This window comes from Harpia harpyja, chromosome 3 (genome assembly GCF_026419915.1).
Source record: "Harpia harpyja isolate bHarHar1 chromosome 3, bHarHar1 primary haplotype, whole genome shotgun sequence".
NCBI classification, from domain to species: Eukaryota; Metazoa; Chordata; class Aves; order Accipitriformes; family Accipitridae; genus Harpia; species Harpia harpyja.
This window is the reverse complement of record NC_068942.1, coordinates 13656352-13680127: the sequence shown is the minus strand read 5'-3', so window position 1 is coordinate 13680127 and position 23776 is coordinate 13656352. Positions and strand designations below refer to the sequence as shown.

The 23776-nt window shown below is 37.0% G+C and overlaps 1 protein-coding gene across 4 annotated transcripts in view; it reads left to right on the top strand.

Annotated features, from left to right (window-relative positions):
• GRIK2 (glutamate ionotropic receptor kainate type subunit 2) overlaps nt 1–23776 on the top strand; it is a 432874-nt gene that overhangs the window by 331616 nt on the left and 77482 nt on the right. For all 4 annotated transcript variants that reach the window (XM_052781434.1, XM_052781430.1, XM_052781432.1 and 1 more), the window contains one exon: nt 1510–1727. In XM_052781434.1, the coding sequence (XP_052637394.1) occupies nt 1510–1727 (218 nt within the window). The remainder of the gene's footprint in view (nt 1–1509; nt 1728–23776) is intronic.

Below are 23776 nucleotides of genomic sequence, written 5' to 3'. Positions count from 1 at the left end.
AGAATTCTAGGCAGAGTCTGGCGCTGGAGTTGGCTGTCATGTCCAAGTCTGTCAGCTTTTTTTGTTTGAAACAGCAAGGGTAAGATGAACTGCAGGGTAAGATGGGCTGTTTTTGAATACGATAGTCCAGTTATGATACCACTTCTTTTTTCCTTTTCTTTGGTTTTCTTCCTTTCCTCCCTCCCCTCCCCCTCCCCCTTTCTGTTCTTTTTTGGCATTAACGTTAAAGTTTGGCATAATCTTTCATTTATATGAAGATGTGTTACCTTGCTGGACCAGTTCCTTAAATAATTCAATATAAACACTAAAATTTAACAGGAATAAAATAGTCCATCTTGCCTTCATTCCATTTTACCCAGGAGAATTAAAAGCAAGCATAGTGACAAATTAACAAAAGTGATTGCTTTGGTACAGTGGTATAGTGGATATTATAAAACTGTTTCTCTGAAAACAAGTTTCCGGATACTTCTAAAAGATCTTACGTAAAGTTGTTACAATGAAGCTTGAAATTGTTTATTTGACATCATTAGAAATTTCATTCCATTCAATTACAATGTTATGGAAAAAAATCCATACATGCTCATTTATAATAAATATTTGTGGTTGTAAATTACATTGAATTTCATTTTTTCCTATTTTTAGTAATTAGGCACAAGAGGAGTTTATGTGCTTCAATTTGTCTCATTAGACTCTAAATTAGCATTAATAATTATGCAAATTACTATACAGTGTCTGTATCCCCCTCCATTCTTTAGTGCCATGAGCAGGCAACTCCAGCAATGCATTATAATTTATCTTTATCTAGTTTATGCATAGCAGTCTAATATTTTCATTGCTGCTCTATCAAATTAAGTGTGTGGCATAACCACCCATGTTTATCTGAAATTGTGGGGCTAACTATAGAGATGGGAGATGTTAATTTTTTTATCTAAGCAGTCAATAAACAACCCTTTATAGCAATACAAATGGCAAAAGTCAAAAGCGTATTTATAATAGATTTCAGATTTTCTATTTCAGGTATGAAATATTTTATTTCATATCTGCTCATTTCATCAATACCTTTATTTACTCAAGTGATTTTTTACAAAATACTTAAGTAGTATTTATTTAGTGCTTTGAAGATAAAGAACTGTATAAGTGCTTCAATACTGGTATTAACTTAGAGGCTCAGTCCAGCCAGGATTTTCTTCCGGAAAGCCAGTTCAAGTAACTGCTTTTTTCATATTGCTATATATGTATATTTATAAATTTTAAAAAGGCACTGATCATTGAGTCTCCCATTACTATCTTTTGATTCCCACAGCTCCAAAAAGATCTGTCTTTATAAGTGTAATCAGTTCTTATTTTTCATTTCAGTTGTGTGTGTTTGTACAAGCAGTACATGTAAGCCTGTAGCTTAAAGATTTTTTTGCACAGTGATTCCATCTCCCCACTGTGGCAAAAAGTGCTGAACACTTACTAATTGTTTACTGTGCATTGGTTTCACCTTTCTCCCCTGGTTTTCATTAGGTTCTGAGCTCATGCCCAAAGCCCTCTCCACCAGGATAGTGGGAGGCATTTGGTGGTTTTTCACACTTATCATCATTTCCTCGTACACTGCTAACCTAGCCGCCTTTCTGACAGTGGAACGTATGGAATCCCCTATTGATTCTGCTGATGATTTGGCCAAACAGACAAAGATAGAGTATGGGGCAGTTGAAGATGGTGCAACCATGACTTTCTTCAAGGTAAGTTTTATATTCTGTTTGAAAAGATGCTATATCCCAATTGTGGGGGGAAAGCTTGTGCACCTTGCTGAGAAGCATCAGATATGATTCCCACTGCTATCAAAAGCAACTGAAAATCACTTTTTTGAGGATTTGCAAGGTAGCAAATTAATCAAATGCAAAATCTCTCATGGGAAAAAAAGGCAATTTCTCTGACAATTTTTGCTTGAAGTATTGAATTTAAGCAGTGGAGTAGGTGAAGAAACCTGAACACTTTGTTCAGACAGATCTCCTATAGTCATGTACAAGAATTAAGTTTGTCGGATTAAGAGTTACAGTATCAGTTCAATAGCATTATACTTAATTGTAGTCTTTTTTCAAGCAACCAGACTACACTAAGGATATTAGTGGCTGGACTGAGAAAAACCTTTTGGACTTCGTATTTTTGAGAAACTTTTGAATGAAATTTGGGGTCCATATAAAAACCTCAGATTCTTCCAGTTTTTCTATTCCTTTTAACCTGTTACTAAGATAATTCAATTTGAAATATAGTGAAATATGCTGCGTTTAAGTGGGCTTAAATTAGTGAGAAGTATGCATGAAGGGAGAGAAGATAGTTTGTTCTCTAACTCTTTGTATTTGATAGCAGAGAGGTGTCTCAGATCTTCCAAAGAGAGAGGTGTTTAACAATATTTGTCTGATCTTTGGTACATTTTGAAGACTTTTAGCTAGTATATTCTGTTTTTATAAGTTATTATGCTGTCACCTAAAGCTTTGTGGTGTCTCTTATATTGGCATTTGAAAATGGACAAATTGAGGTCCAAGGTAACTTGTAAACTGGTGCAGAAATTGAAGAATGTGTGTTCAGTTCCTCTCATTGGATTCAGAGAGTGTAAAATTAGTTTAGATATCAAGGCTAAATTGTCACTATTTAATCTTATGACCTTAAAGCCAATCGAAGTGTATACATACTTTTAATTTTTAAAAATAATTCTAGGGCTTTCACCTTCTGCTTGGAAATAAAAATCAATTCAACTTCAGTATCTTGGAATGTTTTAGGCTGCTTAACTTATAGCACACATTGGGAAGGCTCTGAGTATTTTCACCAGAATACTTGTTGGAAAAGGAGCTGATGAAGTTAATAGAAGTAACTAATCAATTAGAGGTCTCTTGATGTCAGGAAATATATGAAGCAGTTAAAAGAAACAACACTGAAAGTTTAAAGACTGAGGTTTTTAGAAGTCAAAATGATTTTCGTCTCAGGGCATAAAGAGACAACACAAGGTATATATTGAGTTACCAGAAAACACTACAGGGCTTTAATTTCTTTTTTGTCTGGCAGAAAACTTTGAAGTTGTTCTAGTTCAGATTCGAATTGTGGACTCTAAAATATTAGGAAGCAAGTTTAAATTAGCAGTGTCTTTCCTTCTAGTTGCAAGAAGCACTTTTCTCTGCATCTTAATTTTTAGTTTTCTTTCTCCCCACCCTTAGTTTTCTCTCTTATTCACTCTTTTTCTTTTGTTGTATGTGCGTAATCTGTGGGGTTTTTAAGCGCACAGAGACTATTTCTATTTCTCTGGATGTTTTTCTCCTCTGTGTGTTAATATACTGCTCCCTTTTCTGCACAATTCTTTCTCTCTGCTCTCTTTCTTCTTCTGTTTCTATTTATCTAGATGTACTTTGTGTTTATCTAGTATATTGTACTCAAGAACTAGAGAGGACCTACTTCTAATGAAATAGCAATTGTACATCCTGCATAGAAGATTTTTGTTTGCAGTTAAAATAACCTAGACTTATACACAACAGAGTTATGGTGTCAGATCACATAATTTGGTGTTGCTTTTAGTACATTAACAAGTTCTCCTTCTTCACTATGAATGAAAACGAGAAATCAGAACAAAACATAGGATTTCTTTATTCAGCTGATACATTTAATGTCAAATTAAGGTTTATTCTGTTGAACAAATGTATTTTCTGGGCTTTATGTGTGAACAGATCATGGTTAGTAAGTATTTTGTGACATGAAAATGCACTGATAGTTACGAATTTCTGTTCCAGCTAGCAACCAAATGATTCCAAATGTTTTTCTGATGTTTACTATCTTATCTAGTAGTATGTAAATTAATTGGTATTATTTACCTAATGAAGTTGATCCAAACCTAAGCACTAGAAGTAGCTACAACTGTTCTTGTAGTTCAGGCAATAAGTGAAAATCAGGCTCAAAAAGAAAACTAAATGGAAACTATACAACCTCATTTGATTCATTCAGTGTCTGAAGCAACTTCCAGGTGGAAATTAGTTTGCTTGACGTAAATGCTATTCACTAGAGCTACCTGTGTAAAGAATACAATCTAATTAAATACATATTCCATGAAAGATAAACTAAAACATTTGTATACAGTCTATCTGTTAGTGTAAACTTTCTGGTAAAATTAGGTGGTTTTACCTAATGAGGCTGAGTTATCAGAAAACAGAATACTATAGTTCTGGTCAACACGGTATATCTGTATTTGTGTGTTTTCAAAATATACTTCTATTTTGTATAAGCAAATTGTTTCAGGAATATAATTTCCTTACATGAAGAAAATGAAAATGCGAGAAAATATTTTAAAATAAGAGTGTAAGTGGAATTGCCTTAAAAGGTACTACTAGAGTTGAACAGCTCATATATACTACTACTAAATAATAATATAAAAAACAGTTAAAAACAGGAAACTGATAAAGGAAGACAAAAACTATCAGAAAAATATCTTAAGTGACAGAAGTAACACTGGAGGTAGATAATATAGGAAAGTATAGATAGTATAGAAAAGACAGAGGAGTTGTGTACGTTTCCTGCATTGTGTGTAAAAAAACAGGATAAATATTCACATTTGAAATTCCTTTCAGAATACTTTCTGTTTTATCAGTAAGCTAAAGGAGGGGCTTAAATGGTATATATTATATTCTCTGATATATAGACAAGTGAACGTCAAGTAGGAAGTAACACTGCCTTTTTATATGGCATTAGGGAAACTACTAGTGAACTATTGTGTCCTGTTCTGGTGATCACACTTTGAAAATATGTTTAAAATTGGAAAGAGTTCATTAAAGATGAAAGAATGACTGTAGGTTTGGAAATAAGCGTTGTAGTTAGAGGTTAAAGAAGATTGGTCTGTTTAATCTGCTGAAGAGGTTAAGAGGTGACTTGATCATGGTCTGTAAGTGCCTTAATGGGAATGAGACTTTTGACAGTAGATGACTGTTTAATCTAGCAGAAAAAGGTATAATGAGATCTAATGTTTCAAAGCTGAAGTTAGGCAGATTCAGACTAGAAATAAGGTGCATATATTTAAGAGTGAGAGTAATTAACCACTGGTATAACTTGTCTAGGAGTGGGCTGGATTCATCCATCACATGCAGCCGTTGTGAGGAAAATAGATACAGCATAGCTCAAACATGTTATGCTTTTGATTTAATGGCTACTCAATGAAATAGATAGCCTTCATTATACAGGAGCTCAGATTAGATTTTAGTAGTCCCCTCCTACTTAAAAAATCTATGAGAGTATGAGTTCTGGGGGGGGTTGCACAAAGATGATTGAGAGGATAAATTTATCATCTATGTATGTTTTTCCTTAGCTGCTTTGTCTTGTTTTAATGAGAGTGGATTGAGTAAAACAGTGGCATTAAGCTGCAACAAGAAGTGAAGGCACCAGATGGTTTCCTAATGTTAAATAAAATTATCATATCTTGGTAATAGTTATTAGTTCCAATCACAGTGAGGCTCGGTGGCTGCCCATGAGACTGACAGTAATTTCTGCATAAATTATCTATATAGCAGTCCATTGAATTCTTTCTTAAAAAAACTTTGGAAGCTGGCCAAAGCTGTGCTAAAACAAAAGAACGTTTTTTGGAGAACATAAATGGGAATCAGACAAACAAAGTGCTAGATTAAAACCTGCTAAAGTTAAAATCTTGGAGAGGGAAAGCACAGGGAATATAGGTTGAAAATGCTCTTACCCTTGTGAGTCAAATATCCCTGTGAAATAGCTTCGATGAAAAAGGAGAATGTTGTCTCCAGAGGTTTATTAGGTCCTCCAGATCATTGTATGCCTCCTCATGCTCTGAGAAACACGACATTACAACTCCTTTTAGAAGCCAGAAAGTGAAGGAAATTTTCAGTGCTCTCTCCTCTTAAGATCTACTTATCTTGTCTGAGCATGGAAAGGAAGTAGTTTTACAAATCTGTTACATGCCTGGTGGGTCTGGTGGGCCATTTCATTGGGCACAACAAAGAAAACCTTAGTATTATCCAAGAATTAGAAGGAAAGAAATGTGAAAGTAAATTCTAAGCCATATCTGCTGCTAGGCTTGTAGTTTCCACTCAAATTGTGGAGTTTTTCTTAGTTACGAACTTCTCTTCCTTTCTCTTGGGTGCTTTTCTCATTATTGACCATTTTCAAGTTTCAGAAGCCTATCTTCCTTCCTGTTTGGAATAAAATAAAAAGCATTTATTATTTTCATGAAAGGTACTTATCTCACACTAACTGTTCTTGGATAAAAATCTCAGATTTTTCATTGCCTTTGATTTCTCTGGTCTCTCAGTCTATGTTTCTCAAAATCTCAGTGTCTGTTTTCTTGCTGAATGACAGTTCTGAAATTGAGAACAACAATGTTAATTCCGCCCTGCTTCTAATTGTAATGACAGTTCTGAAATTGAGAACAACAATGTTAATTCCGCCCTGCTTCTAATTGTACCACAGTTCTCCATCCTCACACACAAACTACAACAGCACATATGCTTATATGTGGTCTACAATTTTAAGATTTTTTTTTCTGAAGTCACTGTGTACCTTTGTTTTTCTTATAATTTTTCATATCTGTACCTTTCAATGTCAGAATTTTTTTCTTTCTATGTTTTTGTACAGTACCATGCACAATAGAACTTTTCTCAGTTATGGTTACTAGGCATTTGCATACCAAATAGTAAAAAACAAAGTAATTTTTCGTTCTCTAACAGCAGATTAGTGTCATTACTTCCATACCAAAAATTAAAGGTCTTCTCAGCTCTTTGTGAGAGTTGTATATTTTATATCCTTGTTTTGCTGATAAGGAAGCTGAAGCACTAAAAGGGAATGCATCTTTTTCAAGATCACTTGGTGAAAGGCAGATAGGGGACTAATTCAGGAAAGCTGACTCACACACCTTAGAATTATCTGATAGACTATTCTATTTATCATTTACATGTGACAGTTTCTTTCCTTTTCTTCTTCAGGACCCATTTTTATAGTCCTGCTCTACTTTCCTACAACATCTTCCATTGCTTCCTGCACTGCTTTTTCTCGACAAAGATCCCTGCTGCTGACCCTTTTCAGTTCCCCCGGCCTTGTTTTCTTACACTAGCCATTTTGTTACCATCTCTCTCAGGAAATTTGGGGGGGCAACAATTCATCGCTTGTGTGTCTATCTTCCTCTTCCAAATTCTCAGCCTATTGTGAAAGGAAATAGCATGAAGCTCTACCTATACATTGCAAAATCTCAGAAATAGTGTCTCCAGGCTGAAAGGAGGAGCTGTAGGGGAATTTTCCCACTGCTTACAACTGGAGTACAAGTGACAGATCCCCTGACATAAATGAAAGAATAGCAGCAAGAATAAAGGTATGAATGCCATGCATTTGTCATGAATGATGTTGGCATTGACATGCATAAAGCCAGTATAACTTCAGTGGGTTTTTCAAACCTGTGTTTGAACATTGTAATAGATAAATGACATTTATATGTTTAACAAATAAGTATGCATATACAAGCAATGGGCATATACACACATAGAACCTTTAGCTGAATGCTGCAAATAAAACATTATGAAGTTCAGCAGTGCATGTCAGTTATTTGGTGGAATTGTTGCAAGTCAAAGATGAAAGAAACAACACTTCTGAGCTTCTCAAATATTCACTGACTGACAGTGACTAATGGAAAACAATTTTTTGAGTCCGAGCCTCCATGTGCTGATCTGGATAATGCTTAAAAAGTAATTGGTAGCAGATACCACAGATACATGTTCAGTTTGCTTTAAAATTATTTTGCTTTATAGATAAGTTGCATTTGAATGTAACAAATAGAGACTTGTTCTTCTGCATAAAAACACATGTGGCACTTTTGGCTAAAAAGGGAATTGAATATAAATACCATGTATTCTTTTTTTCTTCTTCTTTTTGATTGTCATGGTTTGGGCCTATCTGCTAGAAACACATACAGTTGAAATGCATTATTTCCCTTTTCCCATGGTTATTCCCTCTTTGTAGGAACACCTACTCAGTTAACCACTACTTCTCTGAATGTACAAAAAAAGCAGGCACAGTTGCAAACCTGTAAAGCAAGGTCTGTGGTGGCGCCATACACTTACGAGAACTGAATCTGCAATGACAGAGTCTGTGAGAATGAGATATAGGCTTTGTCCAGAGACCTCAAAACACCTCTGCCTCACTGGGTTCTACTTATTTCCTTAAAAGATCAAAGAAGCTAGGAAGAGGTAGGTAGGTTAGATGATGCATTAACACAGATTATAACAAGAGCAGCAGTGCATTTGAATTCTAAATAGAAGAAATTCAGATAAATTTGGTACCATTAAGTTTTTTGTGGTGTGCTGTCTTTCTTTTGAATCAGAGGGCAGAAAGCAGAACTAATTCATATAAAAGGCCTCATTCCAACCAAGTCTCCAGGTACTGGGACAAAGTGATTGAAATGGTTTTATGATGTCTTGACCCTTCCTCCTTCTCTGGGGTTGTCAGAGCCATTACTGTTCCTGCAGTAAATAAGAGCATATGTTTGGCTGCCTGTTGCATCTCAGTGCTGAGGCATGAAACTAAAAATAGATGGAATGTGGTAGAAATCCACTACCTTTCCACCCTTGCCTTTGTCCATGCCCGTGGCTTTTCCCTTCCCTTTCCCCATTCCTCATTCCTTATACCCTTTTCCCCTGTTCCTACATTATGGGCTGAAAAAGATGAACACAAGGACTAGTCAACTTTTCATTTCTGCAAAGATTTATACTGCATTATGCCATATATCCAGATAGTATGCACTCTTAATAAGCTGCTTGATAGCATGCTGTATTCATGAATAATTATGCTCCAAAATCACAAGATTCATATTTATCATTTACACCTGCATCTAGCTACAGCTCTTAGAAACTGATGAAACACATACAAATGCTTTTCGTGGTCCTCTCAAAGAAATATACATAACTTTCCAGTGAAAACAAGATTAGTCATTCACAACAATTAAAATATTGAATTAAATAGTTAACATATGAAATGGGTCCCCACTAGTTATCTTTGAAAGAAAGTCAAAGAGAGACATCAAAAATAAATTAAAAGTTGGCAATAGGAAAAGTCATCTTTGCCTTTGGAACAATTAATATTTTCCACAGCTCAGCATCTGTTTCTGCCTTACCTTAAATATTCATAGGGGAAAAAGTTTTATGCTGATCTCCCCACAGACCTCGCAGGTGGGCCAAACTATGTAACTTATGGTCCCATCTGGTTTTTCTGTTTCATAAGTATTTCTCAGTGTGAATATAATGTAGAGCTAAAACGAACATACCAGCAAGAAGCTGACATTTGTATTATTTTTCAGAATTGCATCTGACAACAATATGCATTAATTAGTGCACATGCATTAATGATCCATACTGTATGTACATGATGGGGTTTGTCTGAATAAAGCTGGTCTTTCTCAGTGTATAAGGTGTGGTAAAATATAGCAAGATCTAATTGCCACTTGGATAGAAATATAGGATACAAGAGATCAGAGCCCGGGGCAGGGTAGGAAAATACTAATAAACTGTTCATTTGTCTGTACAAAATCAAGCCTGATGTTATACAAATACTATCCAGACCACACTTTGAGTCCTGAATTGTGTCAGGTTTCTTTGCCAGCAAAAGTCAAGAATTTCTACCAAATGTAGCTTATTCAGAGGAATATTATAATCAAGATATTTGAAAAATCATTCTGTAGTTAAGAGGAACCCATTCTGTCTTTTTTTTTTTTTGAGAATATATAGTGATGCCACTGAAGACAAGAAAAGTAGGGGCTTGTTCCTTTGAAGTCAGGTGGAGTTTAATCAGTACTAATCACTGCAAATTGCTTCTGGTCATATCTCTCAATAGCTTTCTTGTTGTGTTGTTTTGGGATCAACTTAAGCCAGTCTAACTGTGAGTAGTCCAATCCCTTCTGCCTTCAACCTCAAGCTCTGTTGGCTCTACATACCATAGGGCTGTGGCAAGAGTCAGTCCAGCTTTCTGATCCAACTGAAAATGAATCTTTTTTTGTTGTTGCATGTTTACTTTTCACTTATGAAGAAAGCTGCCCTGGCTGCTAGAATGCTAGAACTGATGCGAGGAGAGCAGAGGGTGTCCCTTTCCATGGCAGGGTGATCTTATATCACCCTGCTAAATGTGAAAGCCACTGGGAATCCACACCCTTTGGGAAGGAAGTTATGTTGCCTAGACATTTGGAGGTGTGAGGGTGAGAAAATCAACAGCAATGTAATTGCTGATACTTCCAGAATGTATGTTGTCCTTATGTACTATTGTAGATTTTGTCTTAACTGCTAAGCCATTTTGTTTCCTTTCCTTCACCCGATGTGCTTCACTTTCTGGCCTCTTCAGGGCCTGTAATGGCACTGCTGACAGGATCAGTTGTAAGACAATGACTGAACTCTGGGTTCTGATCATAGGTTTGGTGGCAAGGCTTTTTCCTCAGAAATGCATAACCTAATTGCTGTCTAAACTTATCACCTTTCTCTCCTTCTCCTGCTGCTTTCCCCCAGGAGGCAGGGCAACAACACTTTCCTTTTCTCTTCTCTTTTCAGCTTTTCTCTCTTTATGTCTTAGATCATGAGCAAGGTGAGAAAGGGAACTGAACTAGATCATAGAGAATCCTTCAGCTGCAAACAGCATTCTGTATGAAAGATAGATTTCAGAGTTAGGGTTTGCTGAGAGTACATCTAAGAACATTTTTAACTATCAGAGTCTGAAAAAAAAATCATCCTGCTCCTAAAAGCAAATAGATATATCACCAAGTAGCCATGTAAAGTTTGCAGATTTGATCTCTGACTCATCCTGGGAATGTGATTCAGAAACAATTCTCTAGAGTGAACTGTCTCTTAGTTTAGCCAGTTTTGTGTGAGGTCCTGCCATATGAGCAACCTTCAGTGTTGAGTTCATGCCCACTGAAGCAGCCTGAAAGCCTCCATTCATTAGCAGAGGTGAACTCTTGGTTCCGCCTTGTCAGTTTATATATGATACTGCTGAGGTATTGTCCAACTGCATTAGCATTGCTTTGTGTAGAGAAATATTTCCAGTGCCAGAATTGCCCGGGATACTACCTGAAGTCTTATTATACTGATGAATTTCTTCTCCAGAGTTATTAATTGCTCCAAACAGAATGCTTGTTGAGATTGGTTAAATGACCCCTTTTGCAATACACCTATGGTAATAATTACATAAGCTTTATTGAGTATGGATGCCTTTTAAGCATTTTTCACTATCCATGCATTAATTGAACTTGCATTTAATGTATTTGAGATCCTTAATCTGCACAATATAGATTACCGATTTATAAAAAAAATATACTAAACCATGCTTTAGAATCATAGAATCATAGAAACATTTAGGTTGGAAAAGAACCTTAAGATCATCAAGTCCAACCATTATCCTAACACTGCCAAGTCCACCACTAAACCATATCCCTAAGCACCACATCTACACGTCTTTTAAATGTCTCCATGGATGGTGACTCAACCACTTCCCTGGGCAGCCTGTTCCAATGCTTGACAACACTTTCAGTGAAGAAATTTTTCCTAATATTCAGTCTAAACCTCCCCTGGTGCAACTTGAGGCTGTTTCCTCTCGTGCTATCACTTGCTACTTGGGAGAAGAGACTGACACCCACCTCACTACAACCTCCTTTCAGGTAGTTGTAGAGAGCGATAAGGTCTCCCCTCAGCCTCCTTGTCTCCAGGCTAAACAAGCCCAGTTCCCTCAGCTGCTTCTCATAAGACTTGTTCTCTAGACCCTTCACCAGCTTCATTGCCCTTCTTTGGACACGCTCCAACACGTCAATGTCTTTCTTGCAGTGAGGGGCCCAAAACTGAACACAGTACTCGAGATGCGGCCTCACCAGTGCCGAGTAGAGGGGGACAATCACTTCCCTAGTCCTGCTGGCCACACTATTTCTGATACAGGCCAGGATGTGATTGGCCTTCTTCCCACCTGGGCACACTGCTGGCTCATATTCAGCCGGCTGTCAACCAGCACACCCGGGTCTTTTTCTGCCAGGCAGCTTTCCAGCCACTCTTCCCCAAGCCTGTAGCGTTGCATGGGGTTGTTGTGACCGAAGTGCAGGACCCGGCACTTGGCCTTGTTGAACCTCATACAATTGGCCTCGGCCCATCGATCCAGCCTGTCTAGATCCCTCTGCAGAGCCTTCCTTCCCTCAAGCAGATCAACACTCGCTCCCAACTTGGTGTCACCTGCAAACTTCCTGAAGATGCACTCGATTCCCTCATCCAGATCATTGATAAAGATATTAAACAGAACTGGCCCCAATACTGAGCCCTGGGGAACACCACTTGTGACCGGCTGCCAGCTGGATTTAACTCCATTCACCACAACTCTTTGGGCCCGTTCATCCAGCCATTTTTTTACCCAGCAAAGAGTACACTGGCCATGAGCAGCCATTTCTTTATGATCAGAGTAGCCTACTGATCAGAGGATTATCTGCCCATGAACATGTTGGACCAAAGATAAGCAAGATATTTCTTAGCATTTTTTTTTATTTGTTCAGCTGTGGCATGTGATCTTTCAATTTACTTATCAATTTTTTGTATAGGAAATTATGGGAGAGTTATCTTTTCTCACATCTTAAAAGCAGAGATAGTCACTCATAATAATGGTGATGATCATAAATAGTATGTTCTTTTATGCTGAATTTGACTTAAGTTCTCAAAATAGATATTTAAATGTAATTGGCAACAAAAATCCAGTTAAGTTATTATGTGAATTCTGTCGTGAGTCACTGTGATTTGAGGGGACCATGAGAGCTTTTATTATATTAATACATACTATTAGTAAACTATTATTTTTACTTAGAAACTAGGCATTATGAAAATTAACAAAGGATGTAGTATTGCTTACCTTAAAATATTTGTATTTGAGTAGTCTATCTTTGCATTTGAGAACTGAAAGCAGCTCCCCCTCAATGAGCTGTAAAATACAGCAAATATCCTGGAGGCCTTTGAAGACAACTTTTTTGGTCTTTCTTTGAAGAACTCTTACTTTCTTGTGCAACAGAAGGCCAGTGGTAAGATAGAAACTGTTCTGTTCTTTCTGTTGCTCTCACCGTCTTTGTCTTTCATTTTTTATTTTTTGATAGAAGAGACACTTATCTTCCTTGACTTAAGGAATCTTCCAAAACTCTTAAGAAGCTTCTATATGACATGTCTGATAGAAGTTGCATGTATTCTTTCATACATTTCTACTTTCTGAAAAAGGAAAATGCATCCCTAAAGGAACTTCCTGTGAAGACGGAAGATTAGCACCAAACATTTTCTGTGATTAGTTTGGAAAGCTGTCTACCTCTTCTTTTTACCCTTTTACCTTATCTGGCAAAGAAACTTTGAGAATAGTTTCTTTGATGCTAGAACTTCTATCTAAGCCTATCCAGGTAGTTATCATTCAAGTGTATTTTTATTCAGGTTGAATTGCTGAGGAATTTTCTTGGATTGAACAAAACCAACAGTTTGGTTCCTTAATTTATTTTATGGTTCCACCTAGTATTTCTGATGCAGCTGTTGTTCCTGAAGTACAGGGATGTTGAGCATAGTTCATTACATATGTGCAATCCAACAATTGTATTCTAGTCAGGGGTTTGACTACCCATAAAATCAGAAGTTAGCAGAGGAAACACTGCAATTTCAGTTATAGCTCCCTCTTCCAGTCACAGGTGCCTCATACAAGAAATCTCTCTTTTGAAATTAAGGAGAATTTTTTTTTGTACAGCCTGTTCATAATGAAGATTTGGCTGTCTCAGTGGCTGTATTTTCAAATCAGATCATCAAAGATGAAAAGAGAATTGAAGGGAAATGATAAGGCTTATTTCATAAGCAGTATTGAGGCCAATATTTTTGTATTTTTATTCAGCTAATAGTGGATTTCTGGATATTTTTTTTCCAAGAGAGAACTTGAATTCTAAATACTCCAAATAAATGTCTTAACGCTTCCAAAAACCATGAAGTCTCTTGGTCTTAATCCTCAGGTCTTCAATTTTCCTTTCAGAAATATAGAATTACTTTGATAAGTTGAATCTCTAACTTTTAGTGGAATAAATCGAACAGCAAAACCACCAGAACTGACAAATATTGCAGCTGTAATGTCAAATACAAAATCAAAAAATATCTATGTATGCAAATTAATTAATTTTACAAGAAATAATATGAATAATTCTAATTCCATAGTAAAATTGACTGACTTAACTGGCACTGTAGGGATATTTGTCTTATTTTAGACTATTGGTTTAAGGGCTGTGAAGAGTTTCTTTTCTTACAAGTTGGCACTGAAATGAACACAAAAAAACAAAGAGAAAAATCTCTTTCAAATGATAGAAAAAGTTCACATTTTGGCTTACAGTCCGAGTTGGACTATGGCCAAAATTCTCGTCTGTGTTTGTAAACGTCATATCTTAAAAGATTGAACTGGTCACAATGAGTGTTCCTAAAAGTAAGCCAGTGATTGCAAAAGCCAGGCTTTGAAAAACAAAAGTAAAAATAACAAACAATAAGCACAGTCCACCATTTTGCTTTGCTCATGTGACTCCATATGCTTGATAATATTAGAAGTTGAGTACATTTATCCTCCACCAGCATGGCAGATGTTGCTGTGTCATAGCTTGTCATTTTTTTTACATTTATGAGTCAAATTAATTTTTTTTTTAAATTAAATTAGTGTCACAGGTGCAGGCTTTTGATGTGTGCACCAGTAATGTGTTTGCATTGTTTGCATATTTTGTTGGAAGTATGTGGTAATCTTGACATATTCTATGCCAGAATTTTCATGGAAACTTCAAATTGAAGGGTACAGTTCAGCAAATTGCATCAACTGAATTACTAAAGCTCGGTAGGTGTTAATCAAGAAATGATGAAAAATCTGAGGAAATATACAGATTGCCATTTCTAAAACCACTTTAAGCTCCAGACATTTTTATGTTGTCATCCTCTAAGATAGTATTTGGATTTCCAAAATTGTGATATGATTTAATTTGCAAGTGTTAGAGCAACTCTTAATGCATTTAGAGGAAAGGGACTGTTGTTTAAAGTAGTTTGATTGTTTCCTTGTTTCTCCTGGATTAAAAAAGAATAGCAAGAATAAGCAAGCAAAAGAATTGGCATAGTAAATTTTAAGAACATGGAATCACCTTTAAGCCTGAAGATGACAACACTGCAGTTATTGATTCCTGTTTCTTTAATTGTATAGTCAAGTGCTATTCACATGTTTGGGTTTCTGCATGCATATGGGAGATTAGTAGGCTGACATAGCAAAACTAACAGCCTTGTTTACAGAAAAGATAAAATTTGCCCACATCCAGAACAAACTATACCATCTAACAGATTCTGAATCATTAATTATCTTTTGCAAATTTTATTTTTCTGTACTTTTGGGCTTCTTGGTTAGAAGGTGAAACAGAGGGAATACAATTAAACCTAGGATAGGATAGGATAGGGTAGGACAGGATATTTCAGTTGGAAGGGACCTACAACGTCTAGTCCAACTGCCTGATTACTTCAGGGCTGACCAAGTTAAAGCATGTTGTTAAGGGCATTGTCCAAATGCCTCTTAAACACTGACAGGCTTGGGGCACCGCCCATCTCTCCAGGAAGCCTGTTCAAGTGTTTGAAAGGGGTCTTAAAAATTATTGTTAAAAAAATCATTATTTCTGTCCCAATATTTTGAAGTAAGAATTTTGAAGTGGCTTGTTTAGAGACTAAAGTAAAATGTATACAGAAATCTTTATTAGAGAATAATGCAAGATACATACAAAAATCTCTATGTAGTGTTTCAGGCATATTGTTCCAAATGCATTAGATGTCTCTATCTTGTACACTTTCGGGCTATATTTTTAGTAGTAAATGAAACAGGCCAGGACCATTTTTAAAGTGAAAGTCACTGGGTTAAACTCTCTTTTCCATCGAAATTAGGATGTTTATGCATGATCACCTATTAGGAACAGTCTTTGGTATGCACTTGACATCTCCTGAGCTATTTATTATCTTGGGGTGGAGCCCAGGTATCATTTGGGAGGTTATTCCTTAGGACAGGCCAAAACTGTTCCAGGCCCCATGCTAACAGATGGTATGGACAATTATGAGCCTCTGTCCTGGCCCTGTTTTGTTAACTGTAGCATGTGAATCATAGTCTTGATTTGGATATAAGTTAGTGAGAATCTTCAGCAGTTCTGCTAAAATATTGGCAGTAGAATGAATTATGTTTGACTCTAGTAGAAAAGTTGGCTAGAGGTAAACACTTTTTTTCTGTCCTGCTCCCAAATCAATTTCTTTTTTTTTCTTAGTTGCACTGGTTCAACTTAAAGCAAATCAGTTGTGGGAGTAATCTGTTAAAATATTTGTACAACCTGAAAATCCTAAGGTGGAACTATATCCTTGTTTCTTACTACTTCTTTCTATGCTTCTTTCATAACTAAGTTCCCACTGATTTCAGTAGGTATTAGGTGTTTCAATACCTTTGTGAATCTAACCTTAAAGCTATACAAGGAAAGAAAAAAAAGAGCTGATTCCAAGTAAGACCATACACAGAACAAATTGTGGCCATTAGAGCTTAAGGAATCTGAAGTTTCACCAAAACAAAAAAAAGAAAAAGAAAATCAGTTAAATGTTACACATCCAGAGGCCTGGACTAGAGGAAAGCCAAAGTAAAATGCCAATAAAACACCAGTGGTTTAATAGTTTCACTCTGTTTGAAGCCAAAATGTTATATTTGATCTTTAATTTAAAAATGCAGTGCTTTTCTTTTTGTCATGCTGGTGTTTCCCACAGCTTTATAAATGAGGACTATTAGATAATTGATATTACTTATCATTTTCATTTCAAATTAAATATTTCATTAGTGTCATATGTGTCAAGAAGAACCTATTTCATTTTACTTGAAAAAAGAATCTTTGATGTCTTTGTATTCAAGGACAGCAAAACAAACATACTCTTTGTTCTGATATTCTCTAATGTGCCTTACTGATTTGTAAATATATGTTTGGATCGTATTTTAAGTGATGACTAATTTCAAGCTTATTTCCACAGTGAACACCATGTATTTTGAGATGGAGTTTTTAAGTGGGACCCAGAATGACTCCTCATTTGCTTAAAAAATTCAAACCCAGATCTACTTTGCATAATTTTACATAGGCAGTGGTTCAGTACAAAAGGAACAAACCTTCTTCTTCTTTTCCACATACACACACATAAATGATGACTACATGTTTGTCTGCATAATTTGCACCTAGTGTTTCCCCTGAAGGTATAGGAAACACACTGCTATTTTACTGCACTCCTTTTGTTGAAGAGGAAGTGGTGTCATTGAATAGCATTTCCTCATCAGACACTACAAAAGTGCCAAGTTGTAGCAATCAATAGGGAAATAGCAGATGTGAAGGTTAGTTGGCATCAAAGAATATGAGTGGAAGACTTTCCTATGGGAAAGGAAGTGCTTCATTACATTTCATCTATACTAAGAATATTGGTTCTATTAAGCTTTCAGAAAATTAGAATATGATGGCTTTCATGTCTCCAGCTCTGAAAGAGTCACTTTAATAACAGTTAAAAAGTTAGATAGATATCTATCAGGGGAATTGCACTAAGTGATCAGGATTTTAGTAGTTTTAAACTGGAATGTTGCAGTTTCTTTTTTCTCTGAAGAAAGCAGATCCAGTGCAATGACTCTGGGACAAGAATTGGCTCCCTGGGTGATCACTGTATTGTAGATGAGTGTAAATTCTGCTTTTGGAACATGTTCATAGGAAACAGACAACATGTTATCATGTCTCTAGAGCATAAATATTTAAAGACTTTTGTTCAGAAAGTTCCTTGGTTTGGGGCTAGCTTGGATATTTATGTTTGCTTCTTTTTCTGAACAGCATAAGCAACTTTTCAATGTTTGTCCACACAGGAGCTGCTACAGAAAAACTGAGTTTCAATACATCAATCAAGTGGATGCTCTTTAGAGAGATTGTCCTACAGGGAATGGGAAAACTGGAGAGTCAGTAAACAGAGTGATGTTGAGCTGACAAGTCAGTGGATCATAGATAGTATTTGTCAGTATGAGAGCTTACAGTTGCTGATAGCAGTTGAATGCTTTTCTGAGCAAGCTGTAAAAAGGAGCAGGTGTTAGTGATGATAGAATACTTGCAGGGAAATATTCACTGACGGATGATTTTGTTCATTCATTCTGCAAAATTGTGAGATACTTTGTTTTCAGGAAGGTGAATGAGAGATTTTGTGCGCTCGAGACTGAACATGGGGGGTTTTGGCCTTAAAAAAAAGCCCAACTCCTTAATTATATATCTTTCTCTAAGAACACCTCTAGCTACAGGGTTGGATAAATGTTTCTTACAAAACATTGAAGCAATTTTCTTGCCTCACTGATCTTTAAATTAAAATACTGCTTAAAGGAAGTTCTGCCCCTAGTCTGCTCAATTAATACTTAGAGCAAATTATATTTATTGGCAATGCGGAGGAGGAGTCAGCATTAATTACCTAAAAGCACCTTTCTCATTGAAATCCAGCATGGATTGAAAATGAATTGTCCCTGGTCCTTGAGCTCTGTTCACACTAATAAACAAATAAATGCACTAGAGCACACACTGAATCCAAAGGTTGCACTGACAGTTTAGATATTTAGTGCCAGAATGGAATTTGATTTACTGAGTACTCTGCAGTGCTTCAGCTTTCTGTGCCTCCGAAGTTCACAAGGGGCAGAACTGAGGGCTTTGACATTAAGAGCTTAAATGAACATCACATGGTGTCTGTCGAGATTGCTCTTTCGGCTTAGAATGCTGTGTAATGATGTTTACAAGCAAGCTGCTTCCGCCTTCAGTTCTTACAGATACATTTGGGGACAAGAGAAAATTATTTTGCCTTTGGCTTTAAAGTGAAGCTGAGGCATTCCTGTCATGCAGTAGCCCAAGACCAACTATTTTGTACCTCAATAAACATAGCCAAAAGTATTATAAAAATCTGTTAAATCATCTCTTTTTTTTTTTTTTTTCATTTTTGCTGCTTTCGAACAACAATTTATCAAAGCAAGCAAAATGGAGATAGCAATAAAATGTAGAGCTGTATCTAACATGTGAAGTCATTTACAGCCTGGACTTTATTAGGCTTTTATTTTAGGTAGTAAATCCATATTAGTAATGGAGAAAATAACCTTATTTAATTAGTTAGAGAAAGTTAAATGTCAGGTTCTTGAAGTTATGAAAAACTTTAAGCACTCAAAGCTGAAATCTTCAGCCTTCTTAGTGGACATGGACAAACCTTTTTTTCTATTGCTGTGTCACAATGTTTCTGTGGTTGCCCAGAAGCAAGGGCACACCCTTTCAGCCAACCATATCTCCTGTGTGCACTGAGGTTCAGGGTCAAGTTTACCTGTAAGTGAGATGACCTGTAGGTGAGTACTCCGACAGCTATTCACCTGGTCTAAAATCTGTTTCTTTAATCAAGATTGCTTTAGAAGTGTAATGACCCCCCTTGTATATTTTTAGTTCACTTATTGTATCTCTTTTATGAAAAGCACTGGGTATTGTAGTTTTCAGAGTGGGAAAATATGGTGTGAATACATACAATATGGAGCACGTTGTCTAACTGTGTTTGCACAAATCCCATTAAAATTAGCATTTTGCAAGCTATCACAAAAAAAGAGAAAAAAATGAAAATCTCTGTAGACCAAGATTAGTGACAATATTTGATTGTCACTACAGGTAGGTGTCTCGTTTATTAAATATTGCAGTTCAGCTAATTAGACTATACAAACTGTATTACTTTTCACTGTAGGTCTCCTGACAGTTGTCTGAAAACAATGAGCATTTTAATTGATTATGAAAAAATAAAGTAAAAAGAATTAAGTTAAACTTCTTTTCCCCAGGAACTCTATCATAGTGATGCAGTAAAAGATTAGGAATAGAGCTGCTTCAAAGCTCAGCTGCAGGAAATTTAACACATGCATGCAACCAGGTGCCATGAAGAAAAATGTTTATCAGAATAATCTGATTCTGTAGTTAGGATAGAATAACTTTTTATCATAATCTTAAATCTAAGAAAATTTTTTTCATAATCCCATGCATTATCAAAACAATTGTATCAGGTGAAACTTTGTACGCTTTAAGTAGTTTTATTGCTGTCTTTTTTTTTAAGCCCTGAACTTTGTATCCCTATGCAACTAAGTCCCAGTGAATTGTGCTGAAAGTTTCCAGCTAAATAGATGGGTATTAGATCAGATCATTAATTTGCAATTGTAGCCTTCTATGTACAGTTACCAAAAGCTCTTTCCTCTAAATTTTAACTTAAAGTAATACACTCAGAGATCCGCTTTGCCAGAGTGCTTTCTGCTAAATTGGTCAACAGAAAATACATGAAAATTTGCTTCAGGATATTCACAGATTATTGATGCAGAAATATGCAGAATGAAAACAGCAGTGCTGTTGCTGGTGCCATCAAATGCATGCCATTAATAACTTTGGGGTATTATTAAATTCACTGTGTTTTACTGAAGCAAGGAACTAACAGCAATTGGGATTTGAAAGATCTCAAGGAACATATAGATTCTTCTGTATGTTAATTTATACTTAGGAGTCATAGAATAGTCCTAGAATGTCTGCTGAGCTGATTTCCTTCCCCTAGCTCCTTTGTGACAGCTACTGAACCATACCACTCCTTTTGTATTGATAACATTCATCTCTGTCTTCTGGTTGTCTTTATGGTCTTGGTTGCTCCAGGTCAGTTTGGTCTCTTGGGACATATCTGAAAAAAGAATTCTTAAATTACAGCTAATGCTTGTGAGTAATTGTGCTTTAAATTCTACCTATATAGAAAATTATTTTAGTTCTACTGTACTGTCAGAAATAAAATATCATACACCAACGCACTTTCTCATGAAAACAGTATCTTGTTCTCTCATCTGTTTACAAGACAATTATACCATGCTCATTCCTATGTTAACTTCAGAGACTTGCAGCTCAATTACCGGCTAACTATCATATTAGTGATAATGGCTCCTGTTGTGGTTTTTTTGTTTGACTGGTTTTTACTGTCTTACATTTGTTTGTCTCCAGTATCCTAGGCACTGTATTAATGTGGATATGCATTAAAGCCATAGTGCAGTTCAAATAGTTAAAATCTGGGTCAAATTAGCTATGTGCTGCAATTCATAAAAGGCACAAAATCCTGAATGGAATCCCTGCTATTCACATGATGAGATGATAAGAGGCAATAGATGCTCTGAAGCATCAGTGATTTAATTTTCATGTGGTGACAAGGCTTTCCCTTTGTGGTAGAATCCCACATGTTAACGTGATGATCTGGTTACCGTTTTCATCAATAAACAAAGTTATTCAGCTTTCACATGTCCAAACATCTTCCTGTTATGGAAAGCTTTTTCCCTGCATGGGCCATCTGGGGTCTTAACAGCTTGCTTGCCTCCAGCTCTTCTGGTTACTTCCTCAGCTTTGTTGACATGCTTAGTATACACAAAAGAGAGCGCTGTTTTATTAGAGAGACAGTGGTACAGAAAAAAACAGCTGTACCAAAAAAAAAAAAGGCAAAGCAAAAAAACCAAAACAACCAACAAAACACCCCACCCCAAAAACCCAACAGCACCCAAAACAGAAAAAAAAAAGAAAAAAACATGAAGTAAATTAATATTAACACTTAACTGTTGTGTGGCACCCTGAACCTGTCACCATTTAAGCAGTATCACAAAACTGTGACCAGAAAATCTGAAATTCGGATCTTAGTTTTGAAATTCATAGTACATGGAACTAGCCTGTTTGTTGAATCTAACTGTATTGGGTCTGGCTGAGATGGAGTTAATACTCCCCATAGCAGCCCTCATAGCACTGTGCTCTGCATCAGTAGCTAGAAAGGTGTTGATAACACACCAGTGTTTTGGCTACTGCTGAGCAGTGCTGGCACAGCATCAAGGCTGTCTCTCCAACATTTTTGCCCCCCCCTCAACAGCAGGCTGGGGCAGGGCGAGATCTCGGGAGGGGACATAACCAGGACAGCTGACCTAAACTAACCAAACAGATATTCCATACCATATGATGTCAGCTCAGATATAAAAGCTAAGTAAAGGGAGACGGAAGGGGGGCATTTTTTGTCTTCAGGAGCAACCACTACGCGTACTGAAGCCCTGCTTCCCAGGAAGTGGCTAGACATCGCCTGCTGATGGGAAGTAGAGAATAATATCATTTGTTTTTCTTTGCTTTCGCGCGCGACCTTGGCTTTCAGTTTATTAAACTGTCCTTATCTTGACCCACGAGCCTTTGGTTATATTTTCTTCCCCCTGTCCAGTTAAGAAGGGGGAGTGATAGAGCGGCTTTGGTGGGCACCTGGCATCCAGCCAGGGTCAACCCACTACACTGAGGAGAAGAAGGCTGAGGAGCAGGCAGGAGGTGTAGTGCATTCATACCACCACCACCACAGCCCCTTTGAGAGGCTGGCAGGTTACAGCTGCATTGGTGGACAGCGGGGAAGGCAGTGCTGTGCTGCACAATCACTGATCAGGCAGGCATGGAGGGACAAGGATCTCTCAGATTCAGCTACGGTATAAAAACCTCCTGACAGCACCTGTAGGAGGATTAGGAGTTTTGCAGCACTTGTTCTATTCCAGTTAGTCTGAGAACATGCAGGCTCTGTTAATCAAGGTAAGGCGTTATGCCATGGCAGGGGATCATTTCTATAGATTAAGAGATATAAATAAAGCCTAAGTCTGACCAGGGCAAGTTTTGGCACAGAACTCCAGGCAGAGGCAGTGTCTGACTGACATCTCTGAAAGCCAGTACAGCCCAGTAGCCCAGTGTCTATGTAGCTTAGAGCAAGAAGAGGTTTTACTTTAGGTGAAGGCACCCCAGGAGTCTCTGCCTGGACAGGGGGAAGAAAATATAACCAAAGGCTCGTGGGTCAAGATAAGGACAGTTTAATAAACTGAAAGCCAAGGTCGCGCGCGAAAGCAAAGAAAAACAAATGATATTATTCTCTACTTCCCATCAGCAGGCGATGTCTAGCCACTTCCTGGGAAGCAGGGCTTCAGTACGCGTAGTGGTTGCTCCTGAAGACAAAAAATGCCCCCCTTCCGTCTCCCTTTACTTAGCTTTTATATCTGAGCTGACATCATATGGTATGGAATATCTGTTTGGTTAGTTTAGGTCAGCTGTCCTGGTTATGTCCCCTCCCGAGATCTCGCCCTGCCCCAGCCTGCCGTTGAGGGGGGGGCAAAAATGTTGGAGAGACAGCCTTGATGCTGTGCCAGCACTGCTCAGCAGTAGCCAAAACACTGGTGTGTTATCAACACCTTTCTAGCTACTGATGCAGAGCACAGTGCTATGAGGGCTGCTATGGGGAGTATTAACTCCATCTCAGCCAGACACAATACACTAACTTAAAACATGCACATTTATGTTCACAAGTCTAGTTTCCGTCTTAAAAACACCACAAAACCCAAAGGAACTGGGCTGTAGGATTTTCTGAATATTGCAGTTGGCTAAAATAACAAAGAATCAAAATCCAAATTAGAAAAAAAAAGACATTCTTCCAGAGAGCATTCTTTTTAAAACAAATCTACCTTACTTTCTCTTCTCTTCCCATTGCCTTTTTAGTTTGTTTGTTTGTTTGTTTTTAATTTGAGGCAAAGTTTATTTCTGAGAAAAATTACTCTTCCGTGCTGACTGCAATTCACAGAAATAATTCCCTGAAACAAGGTATGATCAGTGTTTGAGCTGTTTTAAGCTTTGAGTCTTATTCTTTCAGGTAGG